Raw genomic sequence first — 19,907 nt, forward strand, 5'->3', positions numbered from 1 at the left:
AGAAAAAATAATGGTTATTTTAAGAGCTGATCACTTACAGGTTCTCGCTGCAAAAACCAAAAACTTTATTTTAAGGAGTGTTAATGCTTGTCAGTTTATTCGGCAGTAAACCTCAAGAAAATAGAAGTAATTATGAAATTGCATAAAGATCTATGCCTGATTTCACAGACAGGGTTTAGATTAAGCCAGGATTAGGCCTTAGTTCCATTAGGGCATTTAAGTAGCTTTTATAAACGTTCCTTATATATAAAAAAAAACATTACTGGTGTGCATCTTGAGACAAAACAATGGCACTGACATATTTTAAGATATATCAGTGCAAGTTGCTTTCAGTTAAAAAAGCTCAAACATGCATTTTAGTCTGGGACTAGCTTAAACCTTGTCTGTGAAATTGGGCAATAAGTCAGAAAAGTTCAGCTAATTTAATTTATTATAGATTTAAATTTTAAATTTAAATTTAAATTGCAATTAAGTGTCAAAAAACATTACATTCAGTTTGCACTTAAATATTTTCTTACAAAGTATAATATTTCCATAATAGGAAATATTCTCTTTCTTTTTCACAAGTGGTCAGCTGAAAAACGAAGCCAAGCAACTGCAATTATATGAGAAAATATGATATGAGAAATGTCTCACTAACCGTTTGTTCATCCAGCAGTCTGTAGTCCAGATAGACCAAGTCTGGGAGATATGCCGTCACAAATAACTTAAAGTCCTCCTCGTCACAGATGGGATTTCCCGCAAGGTTGAGAGTGCGCAGATTCTTAAACTGTCTGAGGTACAGCACCTGCAGGGTCAGATATGATTTCCTTCAGCTTTATGTTTGAGTGACACTCATGAATTGGAATATTGGAAATGAATTAGTGGATGGCTGCATATTTTGGAGTCAGACTCATTTTCATCCTTCTGGGATTCCACATTTTCTAAAAATGTATCATCTAAAATATAGTTGGCTTACATTATCCAGTTGAGCAATGCTATTGTTTCCAATAGAGAGGATGTTCAGGTTCTGCAGCGCATCCAGATTTTCAATGACAGAAATCCGGTTGTTGAACAAACTCAAGTCCTCAAGTTTCACAAGAGAGTCCAGTCCTTCAATCACTTCAATATTATTGAATGACAAATCTAAGGAATATAAGAATTCTGGCTTAGTATTTGGAGATACTCCGGATATGTTTTTGATATCAGTCGGACAGTCTGTACTCACCCAGCCAGATCAGATTAGTGAGGTTTTCTAACCCTTCAATCCTCTCAATAACATTATTATCCAGCTGAAGTTTTGTTAGAGAGGTGAAATGCCACAGGTGGGAAATCTTTAGGATGTCTACAAAAAACATCAATATTATATTAATTATATTTTTCAAAAAGTACAATGTACAATTAACTGTTATTGAAATAATACCAATCTTGATAATGAAAATTAATGAAAAAATAAATAAAATAAAAATCCTGTCATTAATTACTCACCTTAATGTCGTTCCAAACCGTTCATGTTCGAAACGAATATGAAGACCTTTTTGATGAAATCTGAGAACTTTCTGTCCCCCCATTGACAGCCATGCAACTATCACTTTAATGCTTCAAAAAGTTCATAAAGGGATCGTGCAACTAATCCGTATGAATAGAGCGTTTTTTTTCCACATTTTCTGAAGAGACTCAATCGCTTGATATGATGAACAGAATTAATTAAGGCTTTTATTCACATATTATAAACATTGATCAGTAAACAGAAGCACAACCGAACCTGCTTGATGCTAGAAGAAGCTCAAACGTGCTGCGTAGCACGAGATTGAACCTCATTGGTTCTTTCTGCTGCGTAACTCAAGAATGAACCTCATTGGTTTTCGCATGTGAAGCGAACAAGCTTGAGCTTCAGTTTACCACAACTGATGTGCGAGTTAATAAATGTTTATATGTGAATAAAAGCCTCAATTAAATCTGTTCATCATATAATGTGATCGTGTCTGTTTATAAAATTTGGACTAAACTGCTCAATTCATATGGATTAGTTTTACAATCTCTTTATGAACTTTTTAAAGTTTCAAAGTGGTAGGCCTAGTTGCGTAGACTGTCAACGGAGGGACAGAAATCGCTCAGATTTCATCAAAAAGATCTTCATTTGTGTTTCGAACATGAACAAAACTATTATGGGTTTGAAACGACATGAGGGTGAGTAAATGATGACAGAATTTACATTTTTTGCGTGAACTGTCCCTTTAACACTGATTAAAAAAAACATTATCTGTGTGAGAGGGGGGATGTATACTTGTCATGAAAATAATGTCTAAATAAATTAAAGTGGGTTTCACTTTTGCAATAATTCAAAATATATTCTTATTTTTCTCTTGATTTTGGGGTGAAATATGACCCAGGAAAGTTTTCATGTGATTCAACTTGAATAAAATAAAATTCAATCAAAAATATTTAATTTTACATTAAAATGAATTTAATTGCGGTTCTTACTCCTGAAGTCCAACCGCAGCTGACGCACCTCCTCGTGCTGGATGCCCTCTTTCTTGGCTATTTGTCCAGCTTGTCCTTGAGGTCCCTGTTCAACAATTGCTTGTTGTAGCATCTCCTCATCCATTACTTTGGGTTCATCCTCTTCCCTGCTCATTTTCCAACGCTTCTGATGACAGGACCCGTTTATTACCTGCAGTAACGGTGATTAGCAGTGCAATATTATCTATTAATATTATCTAGTGCAATTGCTTATCTTATTTTGCAGACCTGTCACTATAAAATCAGTCACCTGAATCTGTCACCTATTTCAAATGTTATTTGTACTCAAATGTTAAACACTGTATCAGTCACCTATTTCAAATGTTATTACTAAAAGCTCGTTCATTTGACAACAGACTTACCTGGAAATATATCACTTAAGTACACGTCTGCTGGACGTCTCCCATAGGGACGTCTCCAACACTGTTGCTCAGCAACCACAGACTACCGCCATCAACTTCCGGAGTTTTTAGGAGCTTTGAGGCGCTCTAAAGAAATTAAAATACATTTTAGTAATAATACGCAGTAATATAACCTTGGTGATATTCTTAGAGTATTTAATTTGTATGATTCCTCATGAAATGGAAAATTAAAGTAAACTAGAAAGAGCGAAATATTCCACGTGTACTAAAATGCCTCCGCTATTTTTAAACAAAATTGCGAAAAGCAAACATGTCCATAAATTCATGTTTTTATAACGTAGTTTCCATACGTTTTTGCACATTAAGAGTATTTTGTAAATGAACTCTGCCGTTTTAAGACTTTGCCCATGATTGACAGCTTCCTCGATCAATAAATTAAAGGTTCCGCTTGTTTAAACCAATCAGACAGCTCTCTGGGCGGGGCTTATGCGCGCTGTCCGTCAGCCTCTCACCATCGGAGGATTGTTGTTGTCATCAAGATGGAGTTCTTGTTGGGGAATCCGTACAGCACTCCCGTTGGCCAGTGCATTGGTGAGTTAGCGGCTTATAGTAGCCTGTTCTTCAATGAAATATGTTTTAATAACAGTTAATGGACCATGTTTGTCCATTGTTCGTGTTAAAAATGCTTGAAATGTGTGTAGCATCTTACAGGAGCGTAAACAGTCAACACTGTTAGCTACATTAGATGATGTGCTAGCCAGCCTTTTTAATCCGGTAGAAACACAGAAATGTTACTAGGGAAGTCTAATCATGTGTTTCTATAATGGAAAATTCTTAACTAGCGAGTTAGAGTAAGTGTTTCGTCATCAGATCTTCACTGTGACTGAGTGTGAAGCTGCTGAAGTCTCACTGGCTTCAATCAAAGCAGCATCTGTCTAACATTTACAATTTAGGAGTTACAAACTTAGTCTATATGGAGATATCACTTATCTATGCTTATATCTTTTATATCGATTAGTCTCAATCATGTAATACTTTGCTCAGTACATCATTATAACTAAAAAATCTGTCACATTTGTGTTCATGAATTAGCCTATGCAAAACAGTTCTATACTGTTTAAAAATAATGAAAAATAAATGACAACATGTCAATATCCAGGGCACCAAATCAATATATATATATATATATATATATATATATATATATATATATATATATATATATATATATATATATATACGTAACATGAGCAGATTCTAAATGTTTCCTGAGTTTGTATCGCAACACTGTTACATTTTTCAGTATAGGATTTTTCTAGGTTAATAATTGCATTTCTTTCACAGTATTTTCACAGTAAGACTTCTCATGTATCTACTGCACTCTCAGACATTTCTTGTAAAAGACTTCAGTACTTTACTGGCAATTTTAGTCAAGGTTTTACAATTGTAATGTAAAAAAGAAGAAGAAAAAAAGCTTGGTTTTATTGTGAGTTTACAGTATTGGAAAATCATACTGTTTTTCTACAGGCCATAATGTACTATGAAGTTATGAATAGATTATGCTGTGGAGTTTTTTTGCTTCTTGTTGGTTTTATCTGATGCTGATGAACTTATTTCTACTTCACTTTTAGCAGTTTGTGTTGTTGGTTTATTTTGTAATGTTCAGAGTTTATCTGTATTAATAATATTAATATAACTATTATTGGGTCATTTCACCTGAGATTTAGAGCCAAATTACAGGGGTGTAAAATGACTTTTGGTAGGACAATTAAATGAAAATCTGTTGACTTTAGCAATCTTTCTTGCATTATATGCTAACAGTGATAGTCCAAAAATGGCAAAAAGCACTTCTTGTTTTTTTTTCTGTTTTTTTGCCTCATGTTTGCATGCATGTTATGCAAGAAGTATTAGAGATATCTTAATATCGTTTTAGATTCTGGTTCTTTCCCAACTTTTCTTTTGGTATCTTCATTTTAAAGGCCCTCAATGGTTCAATCCCAGAGATATGGACATGTTAATGTGGCTCCATGAGTAAATTGGTTAATTTTTCAGTGGTCTCTTTGCACACAGCTGATACTTTATTTTTTTTTATTATTTTTTTTAAGAGGAATATCTGAATAACAAATAATGTTAAGATTAGAAATGTGTTTTTCTATCAGCTCAATTGCATAGAACATACCGGTCTGATAGCCATAAATATTATTTTTCTAAAGTTGTCATGGCTGTAACTAAAAGTATTATAAAAGTATTCTAGATTTTCATTCTTAATCAACTTTTCTTTTGAAATCTTCATTTTTAAGGCCCTATTCATGGGTTTCATCAGGTCCCTTTCCACAGGTGTATAAAATCAAGCACCTAGATTATGAATGCAGACTGCATTGTGCTTGATTAATACACCTGTGGAAAGGGACCTGATGAAACCCATGAATACAATTCAGTCCCATAGACATGGGGATCTCAAAGCAGCTCCATGTTCAGATTGTTGAATTTTACCCGTTTTCAATTTTCACACCCCTCTAATTTGTCTCCAAATCTCAGGCGAAAATGTTCATTCTTGACCCCCCTCTACAAAACAGTGGATTACTCAGTAAATATACATCTGTGACGTACATAACTAATTTATGTGTGTGGTACAGAAAAAAAGCGATGTAATCGGTTGAACACCTTGTAACATCAGTAACACTGACTATCGCAGCAGGCCTAGTTCTCTACATTAAACACATCACTCAAAACCAACAGCTCTTATGTTTCATTTGGGAAACATTATCATTTAAATGGCTCAGTCATTTACAGAGTACCTACACCCAACGATCATGTGTATTAGTTCACTCAGAAATTAAATCACTTTTGCTTTTCTGTTTATTTTGTAATATCAAATCAAATCAAACTTTATTTCTATAGCACTTTACAGCAGCCACCAGGAGACCAAAGTGCTTCACATAGTGCAAATATCGCAACATCCAACACTACACAACATTATTAAAAGAAAAAAAACAATATTAAAAGAAAACATGAAGCATAAATGTTACACAGCTACTGCATATCAAAAGCCTTTTTAAACAAATAAGTTTTAAGTTTTGCTTTAAAAAGGACAACATCTGTTGTAGTACGCATGTCAGGTGGGAGCTTGTTCCAAAGTTTAGGGCCAGCTACAGCAAAGGCCCTATCGCCCCACTTTGTATACCTCGACTTAGGAACCTGTAAAATTCGTTGATCCGAAGACCGCAGCCGCCGATTTTGTCCACCCAAAGTTAAAAGCTCAGATAAGTACTCGGGGGCTAACCCATTCAAAGCTTTAAAAACAAACAATAAAATCTTTAAATCAATTCTAAAACGCACTGGAAGCCAGTGCAGAGTAAATAAGACTGGAGTAATATGTGCTCTTCTAGGTGTACTTGTTAAAAAGCGTGCAGCAGCATTTTGTACAAGTTGCAGGCGTGAAAGGGATGTTTGACTCAGACCGACATAAAGAGCATTGCAATAATCAAGCCTCGAACTAATAAAGGCATGCACCGCTTTTTCCAAATCGCAGCTGCTAAGAAAAGGCTTTACTTTACTCAACAGACGGAGTTGGAAAAAACCCGTTTTTACCACATTGCTAATCTGTTTTTCAAATTTCATGCTGCAGTCAAAAGTCACGCCCAAATTTCTCACAGATTGCTTGGCGCATGAAGTCAAAGCTCCCAAACTTAAATTCGAATTTACTGATCCGAATTTTGTATTGAAGACAATACATTCAGTCTTGTCATCATTTAACGTAAGGAAATTTTGAGAAAGCCACTGCTTGATATGGTTAATGCAATTTTGCAAGCGGTTTAAAGCGGTACTGTCATTTGATTTCATAGGGAGATAAATCTGCAGATCATCTGCATAGCAGTGACATGAAAAATTATGCTCATTTATTATAGCCCCTAGTGGCAACATATATAAAGAAAACAGTGTGGGGCCCAGAATTGAACCTTGAGGCACGCCACAGTAAAGGGGAGCAGATGATGATGAGTAATCTCCTATGCTGACAGAGAAACTCCTATTTGTCAAATAGGAGGTGAACCATTTAAGTGCAGAGCCTTGAATGCCTACACAGTGCTCAAGACGTGCAAGAAGAATTGAATGGTCCACAGTGTCAAAAGCTGCCGTTAAGTCAAGAAGCACTAACACCATAGGGTTTCCTGAATCTACAGACAGTGCTAGATCATTTTGATCATTTTAATAGTGAATGCATAAGTCAAGTCACCTCTAATTCTATAATGCTTACAATACAATACAGCTTGTTTCAAAGTGGCTTCACAATAGTAACATCTTTTTGCAAAAGATGTGTGACATTTTGCATGTTGTGTGCGTGTTTTGTGGTTTTGTGTGTAGAGTTTCGAGAAATGGAGCCAAAGTCTTTATGAGGGAGTCATTGAAACATTCATTCAAACCGATTAAATTTTTTTTTTAAATTATTTTATATATATATATATATATATATATATATATATATATATATATATATATATATATATATATATATATATATATATATACATATTAATAAGATATTTTTAAATAGACATATTAGCCTACATTTTATTTAGTTAACTTGTCTATTCAGAATTGTGGGAGAATCGTGATCTTTGTTTTAACCCTTTCACACGTAAGTTCAATATATTCTAGCTGACCCCCAGTTTATTAAGGCAACTGTTATTTTAGAATGTATCACCTTATTATTTCCATGGCGACTCGTCATGCTTGTCATGTGACACACCGCATCCACAATAGCGCTGTATGACAGATGCATCACTTTTATTTAGTTTTTCCATTATTCAAAATGTTCACGTCATCAATTACCTGATATTCCGATTCTCAAATATGTGGAAGTGAATGTGTTTTGTCGTGTGTGTGTGTACGTGTGTCACTCATAAACATCAATTTATTTGTTGACAACTAGGCCTAGTATTCAGGTTTGATTGCAATTACTAATAGTTGAAGTGTTACATATTGATGACTCTTAAAACCAGTTTGTGTTGGCATGTCTGGTCCTAAACTTGGTTACTTGCAACCAGTCACATGACTTTCCATTTGTTGCCAGTGCAGGTTTTGTGCAAACTAGTGCACTTGTGGCATCTTTAACCACTTTCCCTTTTTTACATGAGCGGCTGCTCTGCGAGGAAATCTATGTATGGCAGTTTATTTGCGTTTCAAAGTTGCGTGTGGTCACGGTGCATTTTCCTAGGGCGAGTTATCGCATAGCCTAGTAAAATCTCTGAGACCACAATATATTGTATTTGTGTAACTGATACAGTGGCATTCTGTATGCCCTGTATTTGCATGTTTCCTGCCTTTAGCACTGCCGTTTCAAAGGTGTCGTGACATGGATTATTTTTATATACCCCTCAAAGGGATAGTTCACCCAGAAATGACAATTCTTTCATCATTAACTCACCCTCAAGTTTTCCCAAACATAAATTTCATTCTTTTGCTGAACTCAAAAGAAGATATTTTGAAGAGTATGGGTAATCAAACAGCTGATGGGCCTCCAACTCTATATTGTTTTCAATCTAGTACATATTGAAATAAGTAAGCTATCCCTCCTGTGGCCTTACACCAGGTTCACGTAAATTGATTGTTAATTATTATCACCCTGGTAATAAACAGGTTTAGGAAAAGACTATTAAATGAAATGTAGGCAAGTGAAAGACACGCTCTCAGCTTTCGCAGCATCTTAAGTGGGCAAACTGCATTATCGCTACTCTGATTTGATTTGGTATTTTGCGAACAATGGCTCACTATACTTTTCAGCAAAAGTAGCACACTTCTCTGGCCTCGGGCCTGTAGGTCATAAGTTGATCCTGCTGGTTCAGGATCTGCTGACCACAGGACAATATCTCAGCAGATGAGCGTTTTTATGGGGCAGATAATTATTTTGTTAAAGCAGATGGTCTTGTATTAGTATCTGACAGAACCAGGTTCCAGAAGGAAAGTGACAGTAGAGAAGGGAAAAGAAGTGTCGTACACTACCGTTCAATAGTTTGGGAATCTTACAGACCCCAAAAAGTTATTGTAAAGCCCTATTAAGATAGATTTTTCATGGAGAAATCTGTGTTTCACAGGCCAACTTTGTTATTTTAATCCTGTTTTTCTCACACAACCTCAGTAATATTTCCAGGGAAAATGACCTACTGTTTTTCGGGCAACTCAACTCAACGGTCCTCTGAAAAATCCAATCCTCTCCGAAATGCAAATTGTCTGTTTGCGCAACAAGCATTCATGCTTTCCGTTCATTTGGATGTCATCTGACGAAAACATTTTATTACAAAATTAATAAATATAGCCAAATTGTGGAAACTGTTTAATATCAGTGTCAGGTAAGATACTTGTCTAGATGTCTCTGCTCACTTATATGTGTTTATTATAAACAGACACTTTGCTAAACTCTGAATGGCATTCTGAATGGCATTCAGTTGTTTGTTTTGTTTTTTATAAAAAAAATTGTTTTAATCAATGAGTAGTTCACGTCTAGAAAACACACTTCTACCTCTATAATAAACAGGAAGATGTTCGGCACAGACGTTGAGTGATAAGAATTGTAACTGAAACATCGTTTAGAAAAATACTCCCATCTGTTGTTGTCATGATACTGTAATTATTTTCTAACTTTGATACCACACCTTAAAAAATATCAATATTTGTTAACATTTTCGATTCCACAAGGAAAACTGCCATATCGCCATACAGATGATTTGTTATCTCATAATTATTTGATAATTTGGGTAATTTTGTTGTAATAGTTTACACACAGCACATCAGGGAGGCTTTATTTGAATCGTTGAACTACATTTACAAACAAAGACAAGTAAACAGCCAGTAATAAAATAAACAAATCGCATACAATAACACAAATAAAAACAGAGAAATAAAAAAAAAAGAGTTTTTCAGGGTCTATCAGTAATATTCAGGTCAGAAATACTACAGAAATTAAAGTAATCAAATGTAAAATAACATAACGTCATAATAGTTTTCATTGTCAAATTTAAATGCTGATTACAATAAAGTTATTCAGTCAAGAGCAGAGAGTGATTTTCTCTTTGTCTTTTGTTATTTGATTATCATGACAGACAGCAGCAGGTTTATTAGGCTGCTGTCACTTTAAGAGCTTATGCACTGTTACACAGCATGCGTTTTCTCAACTATGTTTACCTGAATACTCGGCAAGATGGGCATTTTGACAATTTTGTACATATTAGACCATTTAAGCGCAATAAGCCACGTAAAATAAGTAAATTTGGTTCTCGCGAGTTGTTTGAGAGGCGGCTTTATGTGCGTGACACTTATATAGATCAGTGTTGCGTGTGCTTTTGGTGAGAGCGTGAAACCTGAGGGAATGACTAAAATCATGCGCAATACAAGCACTATTCAACCAGAGCGAGTGAGAGGAGGCGGTGTGTGTCACTTCGCCATCAGAGAGAATGATCTGTGTATCAATACTACAGAAAAGTTTAAATCGTTTCAGATATTTCAGTATCGAAATGAGTGAGGAAAACAACAAGCTAGTGATCGTTTGGTACCAAAATGGGCAACACAAGTTCACAGTTACTGATTAATTTCCTGTGTCATAAAAAGTAGCACCTCTGCTCTGAAATAGACATGGTTGACAATAACAAAAGTCAATACCAGTAACCACAACAATAACTATATTAACATAAACATTACGAGATTCAATTAAATCAATGGCATCAATTGTGTTTTTCAATAAATAAGCTATGCTTTAATTATTTTAAATAAGAAATATTCATATTTCTTTTGAATATTTATAATATAAGTACAGTATTCTTAAGATCCTTGCAGTTTTGTCACATGTGTCTTGAATATGGGTACCAAATTGAGTCTGTATTACTGATGCTGTGAATCTGGTATTGCTTTTTTGTCATATTAGTTTTAGTTTTAGATTAGTACTGATGTACCAGTACCTTTGAGGTCACTTAAATAGTTAACTTAGACATTTCTGGCTGTCAATTTAATTTTAGCTACCCGCTGAAGTGACAACAAGATTATAGTGTTTGTCCGACTCCTCAGAGAGATTAAAGGATGATGGTAAAAGTGTTTCATCCCCTCCTCTCAGACCAAAGTGAACTATATTCAGAATTGATACTGGCCCACTGAGGCATGGACTTTTAAAGTCCCCCTGTGGTGAAAATCAAGCTTTTATTGTTGTTTATATGTCTATGTGGTGTTTTTAATATGCTTTAAGACAAACCATGTGCATACTCTGCAGAGTATTTTCTCTTTAAAACCAAAGACAGTCTCAAAAACATGGTTTGAAATTGCCGGTGTTCCTTACGTCCCAAACTAACTTGTAAGTTGTAACCAGTCATGTCACGAGGGCGGGCTTTAGCATATCATTAACTATGACCGCTCCGAAGCAGTGGAGTCTCAAGAGTAGCCAGGTTATTCTGGTATATTTTTCTGTTATGAAAATCATGTAGATTTAGCAATAAAGCAGGTGAATTGTGTATATGATGTAAGCCTATATTATACGGCTTTCTCCACTGACGTTCTAAGTTGTTCAAAGCGTTTCTAAGGATGCTGATTGTTAGACGGCAGCTGTCTGACTGAGATCGCGAACGGGAACATGGTTTGTGTAACATTAGCAACACATTATTAGCTGTTTGATAACGTAGTCAAGCCAGAGGTCAATCATATTAATTACTGTTATGTGTCCGACGTTGTAGAGACTAGAGAGCGATACATAAAACGCATTATCATTCTGATGCATCGACTTGAAGACGAGCCTGTATGAGTGAGTGGAGGCGGGACTCATTTGCATATTCATGGATCCACGTATACTAAATGAAGCAAGGGTGTAGAGTTACATTCAAGCTATTTTAAGGCATGAATAATAAAAATAAAAAAATCACAGTAAAAAGCATTTTGGTGATCAAAGATGAGTTTTAAGGGATAGAATTATTGACTACAGGGGGACTTTAAGGAACTCACAGAGAAGGACTTAATGAGTCTCAACATAAGTAGCTTTGGAATCTGAAGTGTTTACTAAGTGTTCAGCTTTACTAAAATATCACGCTGACAGCCAACTTTCTTGTGAGATTTTGTCGTTGAACTTCTGTATACAGTTGTTTTCCCCCCCAATATGAAATCACTTGAGCTACATGCATAGGCAGGGAAACATTTCACAAACCCATGGTTCATGAGACAGTAACTGGAAGTACTGTAATGACTTGTGGTCAGTGTTATTTTAAACAAACTATTAAAAATAAATCAAAAAATAAATCAAAAATAAATACTATAACCGTAAATAATACTAAAATAACTGCTTGTGGTTCAGGAAGTTCAGTCAGTTCGTTCAGTGATGGATTTGTTGTTAGTGTAACAATGGTGTTGATATGATATGATATGATATGATAAACATAAACAAAGATAATCCAACCAAGAAGCGGAACATAATCCTGAGCAGGAACAAGAATGCAAAACGCAAAGGCAGCGACTCCCAAACACAGACTAAAACACAGGGCTATATATTTATACACGCAGGGAAACTAACAAGGTGACAAGGAAACAAGAAACAACCGAGGGACTATTAAGAACTAATCAGTGTTGCTATGGTAACAAACAAGGGAACCGGGAACTAAACACAAGAGGAGAACAGAGGAACAATAGAAACAGAAAACACTTAAAAGTCCTTGCAAAAGCACAACACCGGGATAACATGAATGTATTTTTTGTTTTTGTTTTTTTTGACCAGTTCATTAAAAGAACCTCTGTATCCAGCAGAGTTAAAGCACTGCAACTGATTAACATGACAGCAAGCACTGATACAGGTCAGGCTGTGGTGTTAAGGTCTCCAGTGTGTGTGACTGTATGGCCGTGTGGTGTTTAGCTGAGGTTGGTACGGCTGAGTCCATGTGATCCAGACTAGCACTGTTGGGCCAGATGGACTGAGCTCTCGCTGTGTGTCTTGCCTGTTTTCCACTTGCTTTGCTCTACCTGTCTACCATTTTCTAGCATACAGTATTGCCTCCTTTCGTCCTCCCCACAAATCTTCTTGAAGAGATTACTGGAGGATTTTCCATTAGAAGTCGACGGATAAAGGAATATTCTGGAGAAGTTAAGCTCAGTTAACTTGACAGCATGTGTGACATTAATGCAAAAAAATGATTTCATCTCCTTCCTCTCTTTCTTATAAAAATTTTATCATGCGTTACTTGAAGTGAATGAGGCTGGTTTTGGATCATTTAAAAGAAGTGTGATGCTTATAATTTTAAAAAAGCATACACACTCATTCTTCTGCTAAAACTTGTTTATTATTTGAGCTGTTTAAATAATTTGTACAGTTTATAAGTTGTAAAATTATAGTAAAATCAGTAATAAAGTGAAATATTACAATTTAAAATAAGTTTTCTTTTTGAATATATTGTAAAATGAAATTTGTTCCAAATGTAAGTTATGTATTTTCAGCATAATTACTCTCTTCAGTGAGTCACATGATCATTGACTCCACATGACAGTCTTCAGTGTCACATGATCCTTCAGAAATCATTCTAATATGATAATTTGATGCTCAAGAAACATTTATTATTATTATCAATGTTGGGGGGCACAACGAGGGACACAGTCGAATGCCTTCTCCAAATCCATAAAGCACATGTGGATTGGTTTGGCAAACTCCCATGAACACTCCAGGTACCCTGGAGAGGGTATAGAGCTGGTCCAGTGTTCCACGACCGGGACGAAAACCACACAGTTCCTCCTGAATCCAGGGTTCGACTATCGGCCGAATTCTCCTCTCCAGTACCCTGGAATAGACTTTCACGAGGAGGCTGAGAAGTGTGAACCCCCTGTAGTTGGAACACACCCTTCGGTTCCCTTTCTTGAAAAGAGGGACAACCACCCCGGTCTGCCAGTCCAGAGGTACTGTCCCCGACCGCCATGTGATGCTGCAGAGGCGTGTCAGCCAAGACAGCCCCACAACATCCAGAGACTTGAGGTACCCAGGGCGGATCTCATCCAACCCCAGGAGCTTCTTAACTACCTCTGTGACTTCAGCTTGGGTGATGGACGAGTCCCCCTCTGAGCCCTCTGCTTCCTCAATGGAAGACGTGTTGGTCGGATTGAGGAGATCCGCTAAGTATTTCTTCCACCGTCCGACAATATCCACAGTTGAGGTCAACAGCCGCCCACCTACACTGTAAACCGGTTGCTAGGAGACTGCTTCCCCCTCCTGAGGCGCCGGACGGTTTGCTAGAATCTTTTTGAGGCCAACCGATAGTCCTTTTCCATGGCCTCACCGAACTCCTCACAGGCCCGTTTTTTTTTTGCCTCCACGACCAGGCCTGATAGGACTCCTCCTTCAGCTTGAGTGAGTGACCTGTCCCCAACCCGAAGGTGCAGGGAAGCGACCCTCTCGTTCACCGGGGTGAACTCCAACAAATGGCGGCTGAGCTGGGGGGCTATTAGCAAACCCACACCAGCCCACTGTCACTCACCATGGGCAACTCCAGAGTGGTAGAGAGTCCAGCCTCTCTCGAGGAGTGTGGTTCCTGAACCCAAGCTGTGCGTGGAGGTGAGCCCGACTATCTCTAGTCGGTCCCTCTCAACCTCCCGCACAAGCTCAGGCTCCTTCCCCGCCAGCGAGGTAAAGTTCCACGTCCCTAAAGCCAGTTTCCGTGTCCAGAGATCGGGTCGTCAGGGCCCTCGCCTTCGACTGCCACCCGATCCACTATGCACCGGCCCTTTAGGGTCCCTGCTGCAGGTGGTGCAGACAATTTTATACATTTTAAAGTTAAATGAATTCATAAAACTGGTGCAAAGTTCAAAATTAAGAGCTCCAGCCCATATTCAGTGTGCAACTTGAACAAAGAAAAAGTCAGTGCATTGACTTGTACCTGAAATTTAAATGGGACTCAGACATCTTTTTAGTTGCGATATAGTGTCTCAGTCTACATTACTCTACATACTACTATGACTACTACTACTAATATTATAATATTAATCCTATGACAGTAATATAGCTATATTTTGTAAAACAAATGCACTGAAAAATAAATGAAACTTTCCAGTTTAGTCTATTTCTGTACATGCAAGAGATAAACCTGTGAGCTTTTATTTTGATGGAAAATGCAGTCAAGCTTTTAATTTTGGCGGAAAACAAAGTTTTTAAACGTCTCATTACAAATGCTGAAATGTTTGAAAGTGTAGGCCTATATTTGCATTATCATGCTATTATATAATGATTATATATATGCAAGGGCATAAAATGGTCTTAAAGTGACAATTATATACTATTTATGCGATGCTAAAGGCTACGTATGCTAACCGCTGCGATAATAAATACACATATGTTTATGGAAAATACATGTGACTGCTTGAAGAATGTAGACAAATCATATATGATTATAATCATAGTGGTTTTGTGCTTTATCGTGTTGTTGATACCAGACTAATGTATTCGCATATGTCATAACGTGCACTCCGGTTCACTTTTTTGTCCGTGATCTCTATCTGTTGATCTGATTGAAAGGATAACCGTAAAGAGTGGCGGAGAGATCGCTCAAACCTCCTCAGATCGCAATCATCACATCATTTCATGGAAAATTTATATTTTATCTTTATATAATAAGATAATAAAATATATTTTAGGCTATCTTTTTTTTTTTTACGTGTAAACCTAAATGCCTTGATGGAGTTGTTTTGTACATTCATGTGATCACAAATAAATGGAAGCAGGTGTGACTGAATACGTATGTCTTCTCTCTATATGTGAAATGTTAAATACCAGTGTGATTCAGCATGATTGATGTGCACTACTGACACAAATTGATAAATTATTGTCACTAACATTTTTTTATTGTAAAACATTGGATACATATTGATGCTGGAAGTCTTTAAGTAAAGACCAAATGTTCGCTCTGTCATGCTCATTTTGCAATCTAGCTAGTTTTCAGTCAGCTGATGAATTGGTGGGGTTCCAAAATAAGTATGCGGTTTCGGACGCAGCCTGTGTCGTCTTAATAAAGCGTCTCACAGCCAGCCTACAAGAACATGCTGTAGGACAGGAGTAGAAGAAGAGGGCTGGTGTGAACTCTGCTCTGGTGTCTGGCAGTATCTGTAGTCTTCTCTCCGCCTCGACACATCTGTCAGTTTGATAGAAGAGCAGCTCAGAGGTATGAATTAGGCATGAAGTATTTCCTGCGGCTCGGCAGACTAAAGGAAGCGGCCTCACCCATCCGTGAAAGTGGTGTTATGCTCCAGACACTTCCCAGTTTGTTGAGGGAAAGTTCACTGGCAGTGGAAAGCTAATGTCCAGTGCTGTGGATTAGGCTTGCTGTGCCATGTGTTACACGTGTGTTCAGCCATACACCAATTATATTACTTGGCCACAGCGGCACCATCCCCACTGTCATTTTACTTTTTTTCTAATAGAAATAAAACCCATTTAGTTCAGTTGGACAACAGACGCTACAATTATAAACTGATAGCGTCTGCTTTGCTCCATAAAGCACAAGCTGCAGAGTCACAGCACAGTGCAACAGGAGTTAAGATTTCACTTATCACGTGACGACCGTTTGGAGAGTTGACTGACAGGACGATGTTGGTGATGATGGACGATGATGTTGAGCCTCATTGACTAATATCCCATCTTGTAAAATGTGTGTTCAGTACTGCCGCTCCCTGTACACAGAGTACTCGGGATCGTGAATTCGACACTGAAAAGTGAGCGCACATCAAAAACTGATTTAAATCTGCATATTGATAGCGGCTCATATTGATTGAACACTAAGTTTTTTTTTTCTACTAGCCTGGCCGGACCAGTTGTTCAAATTTATACTTGCCCTTCCAAAATTTTCACTGACCCACCACAAAAAATAAAGTCATAGTTATTGTCTTCGTTGTTTTTGACTCATAACCTCAATAAATAAGGTTGTGACACCAACAACTACTAGCCTTACTCATATAAATGTCAAATATTGTTAAAGACAAGCAAACTGTCAGTAATAAAATAAAAACAAATAATCAAATTACGAGCAATAGCACAAATACAATAGAACAAACATACAAATAATATAAACACCGCTTTTCATGTTTTTCAGGTAAAGGCGGGCGTACACAGTGAGATTTTTGCTGTTTTGTGAGCTCGCCGTTGATCGCGTAGAAATCGGTGAGGCTCGCATGGTCGCGGCTCGCAGCGTGTGAGAGGAATTACGAGCCGAGCCAAGTATGTTACGAGCACCTCCCGACCTCCCGATCATTTTTAAACATGTAAAATTCGGGGAGTCGGCCCGATTTTCACCAGCGTATAGGCTGTCCCCTATTGCCAAATCATACACAACCACGTCACAGGCTAGGTCGATGGGGCTATAGCTCAGTGGCAGCAACCATACAGCGTGCACACACACACACACACACACACACACACACACACACACACACACACACACACACACACACACACACACACACACACACACACACACACACACACACACACACACATTCTCTCTCTCTCTCTCTCTCTCTCTCTCTCTCTCTCTCTCTCTATTTATGTTGAAAGGAATGGCTAATGTTCTCTTTTCAACAAATCATTTGCACATACATTTCTGTCATTTTTCTATCTGAAGCTATAGTTGCTTGCAACATTGAAAGCTCCGGTTTCTGTGTTTAGCGCGAAAGCTCACGTGATTGGCGCCGGCTCGCGATAAAATTCGTGCAGGACAGTGGTGCCGTGTACCAGCTGCTTTGACGCGATTATCAGGTTAACTGACTCGTAACGTGTGCAATATCTCACAACCTCCCGAGTGTCCGAACTCGCACAGTGTACGCCCGCCTTAAGTCTAACAGTAATTTTCAGATAGAGAAAATGAATAATAAAATGTAAAATAGCACTGCATAGTCTTCCCTGTATAATTTAAATATAGAGTAATCCTTATTAAAGTTAGAAAAGTTATTCAGTCAAGAGCAGCGAGTGATTTTTTTTGTTGTTGTCCTTTTTTTGTTTGATTAACATTAAAACAAAGACAGCAGCAGGTTTATTAGGCTGCTGTCACTTTAAGAGCTGCACGGATCTAGTATGCTGTTACACGTGAGTTTTATTTCTGTACTTTTTTTATGTTCTCTTAAGATATAACAGGCTATGTTTACAAGGACAATCGCCTAGACCGGAATTTTGTTGATGTAATTTTGTATGAATAAATCCGTTCAAGCGCAAGAAGACATGAAACAGAGCTCAATTCAGCTTTCACATAAGGGTATGTGTATGGGTCAGTATGGGATTTACCTGTTAGATTCATAGATGTAGTAGGCTCAAATAGATCGCTTATACAGAATCGCTTAAAGGTGACATATTATGCCCCTTTTCACAAGATGTAATATAAATCAATGGTGTCCGCAGAATGTGTCTGTAAAATTTTAGCTCAAAATACCCCCCAGATGATTTATTATAACTTGTCAAATTTGCACCTTTTTGGGTGTGAGCAAAAACAAAACGTGTGAATCTCACTCATCCAAAATCCCAGAAATAACCAGTAGCGCGGAGTGCAGCCTTACATGCTCAGGAAGAGGTTGCAACTTTTAGACGGCACCTGGACATTTCTGAATGGTTAGTGGATACATTTATGTAGTTGATATGTCACCTTTAAACTAGTCAATTTGGTGTTTGCAAAATTTCTGATGAAATGTTATGGAAATTAGACATGGTGCCCTAGATATGGGGGTGAATTCTACATAATCTGTGGAGAGATGTAACTGCTGCACCTTCCACATTTGGTCGTGGTGTTTCACTGTGGCCAAAGCACAGATCTGTGGTCAGTCACCCTAGTGACTCAAATCAAAATTGGAACTGAAACTGAAGTAGCTTTTTGGAAATGTATGTTGCCTAAACACATACTTGAAAAAACACAAAATATCTAGATGAACAGAAGTTTCAATGTGTATTTCTGTTGTTTGTACGGATGTTCATTGGCGCTTTGCTGCTCATGCATGCAGCGTTGAGAGCTTTTCGTGTAATAAACATAAGAGCAGTCCCTAAAAATAGGATCCAAATGTACTGTTTATAAAGCAGTTTCCCATATTGATTTTTCATGGGTTTTATCCATATTGTGAATTATTCTTTGCATTGTTTTTATGTCGTAACAGAAAATTACCAGAACTTGAGGACTTTTCACGTTATTTTTGGTATCAGCGTCTCTGTGCAATTGTCATGAATTTTGTCAATGCCTAAAATTCGCATGAAATGGAAGTTGTGATAGTCTTTCTTCCCTATTGTGATGTATGTGAAACGGTTTCTCGAACAAGAACAAATGTTGGGCGGGGCTTGATTTATCTTTAGGTAATTGGATGGTTGTGGTTTGCTATTGGTGGATTTCATGTGAGTGACAGGTTGTCAGTAAACACATCATCAGAGAAGAGAAGAGATGTCACTGCAAGACTTATTTTGATTAAAGATTACGAGGCACATGAATTAAAAAAAAAATTATGATGTGCACGGATAAATAATTTATATTAAACACTGCAATATTCGACAAAAGAAAAATAAGAATTGTCCATTTTGATTAGATGGTGACTTTAATAAACACATTGCTTCATCTACTGTAGGCCTATATTGTATACAGTAAATTTGTGTGTGCCCTCAGTGAACACTGTACATAATGTTGAGGTCACAAAGCTCTCTACAGAGTCATTTTATTTCAACCACGTTATCCAAATATTGTGACCAATATTTAAAAATAATCAATTATTTAACTAAATTTTTACAAATTGTACAGATTTTCCCTCAAAATCAGCACAGAAAGTGCCAAAAACAAAATCCAGATTCTACTTGTGTCTGATGGTGAAACTGACAGCACGGTTTCCAAATGTCTACAGGAAAGTGTACAGGAAACAGAAGTCATTTTGAATGTGGAATGTGCTGATGGCCAAATTGTGAACATTTCACCTGCTCGATCATTTCTACTTTGCTTTATTTTGTCATCGGTCCCCACCCTTATCCTGAGTCACTCACCAGGAAACAAAGCCAGCTTCATGTTGTGCCACAGTGAAATCTCACTGAAGTGC

The 19,907-nt window shown here is 37.3% G+C and overlaps 2 protein-coding genes across 3 annotated transcripts in view; one reads left to right on the forward strand and one right to left on the reverse strand.

Annotated features, from left to right (window-relative positions):
- The window catches only part of LOC309512435 (dynein regulatory complex subunit 3-like), a 31,826-nt gene that overhangs the window by 3,871 nt on the left and 8,048 nt on the right, over positions 1-19,907 (reverse strand). The window contains exons 2-6 of the mRNA XM_082188029.1: positions 2,865-2,990; positions 2,464-2,653; positions 1,208-1,324; positions 959-1,125; positions 641-787 (exon numbers count right to left, since the gene is read on the reverse strand). Of these exons, the coding sequence (XP_082044155.1) occupies positions 641-787; positions 959-1,125; positions 1,208-1,324; positions 2,464-2,617 (585 nt within the window). The 5' untranslated portion in view covers positions 2,618-2,653; positions 2,865-2,990. The remainder of the gene's footprint in view (positions 1-640; positions 788-958; positions 1,126-1,207; positions 1,325-2,463; positions 2,654-2,864; positions 2,991-19,907) is intronic.
- tom1l2a (target of myb1 like 2 membrane trafficking protein a) overlaps positions 3,356-19,907 on the forward strand; it is a 49,898-nt gene continuing 33,346 nt past the window's right edge. Inside the window, exon 1 of one of the 2 annotated variants that reach the window (XM_082185897.1) lies at positions 3,356-3,455. In XM_082185897.1, coding sequence (XP_082042023.1) covers positions 3,404-3,455 — 52 coding nt within the window. In that variant the 5' untranslated portion in view covers positions 3,356-3,403. The remainder of the gene's footprint in view (positions 3,456-19,907) is intronic. The other variant, XM_082185898.1, reaches the window with a different exon arrangement.

Source organism: Leuciscus leuciscus (assembly GCF_965113295.1).
Source record: "Leuciscus leuciscus genome assembly, chromosome: 1".
NCBI classification, from domain to species: domain Eukaryota; kingdom Metazoa; phylum Chordata; class Actinopteri; order Cypriniformes; family Leuciscidae; genus Leuciscus; species Leuciscus leuciscus.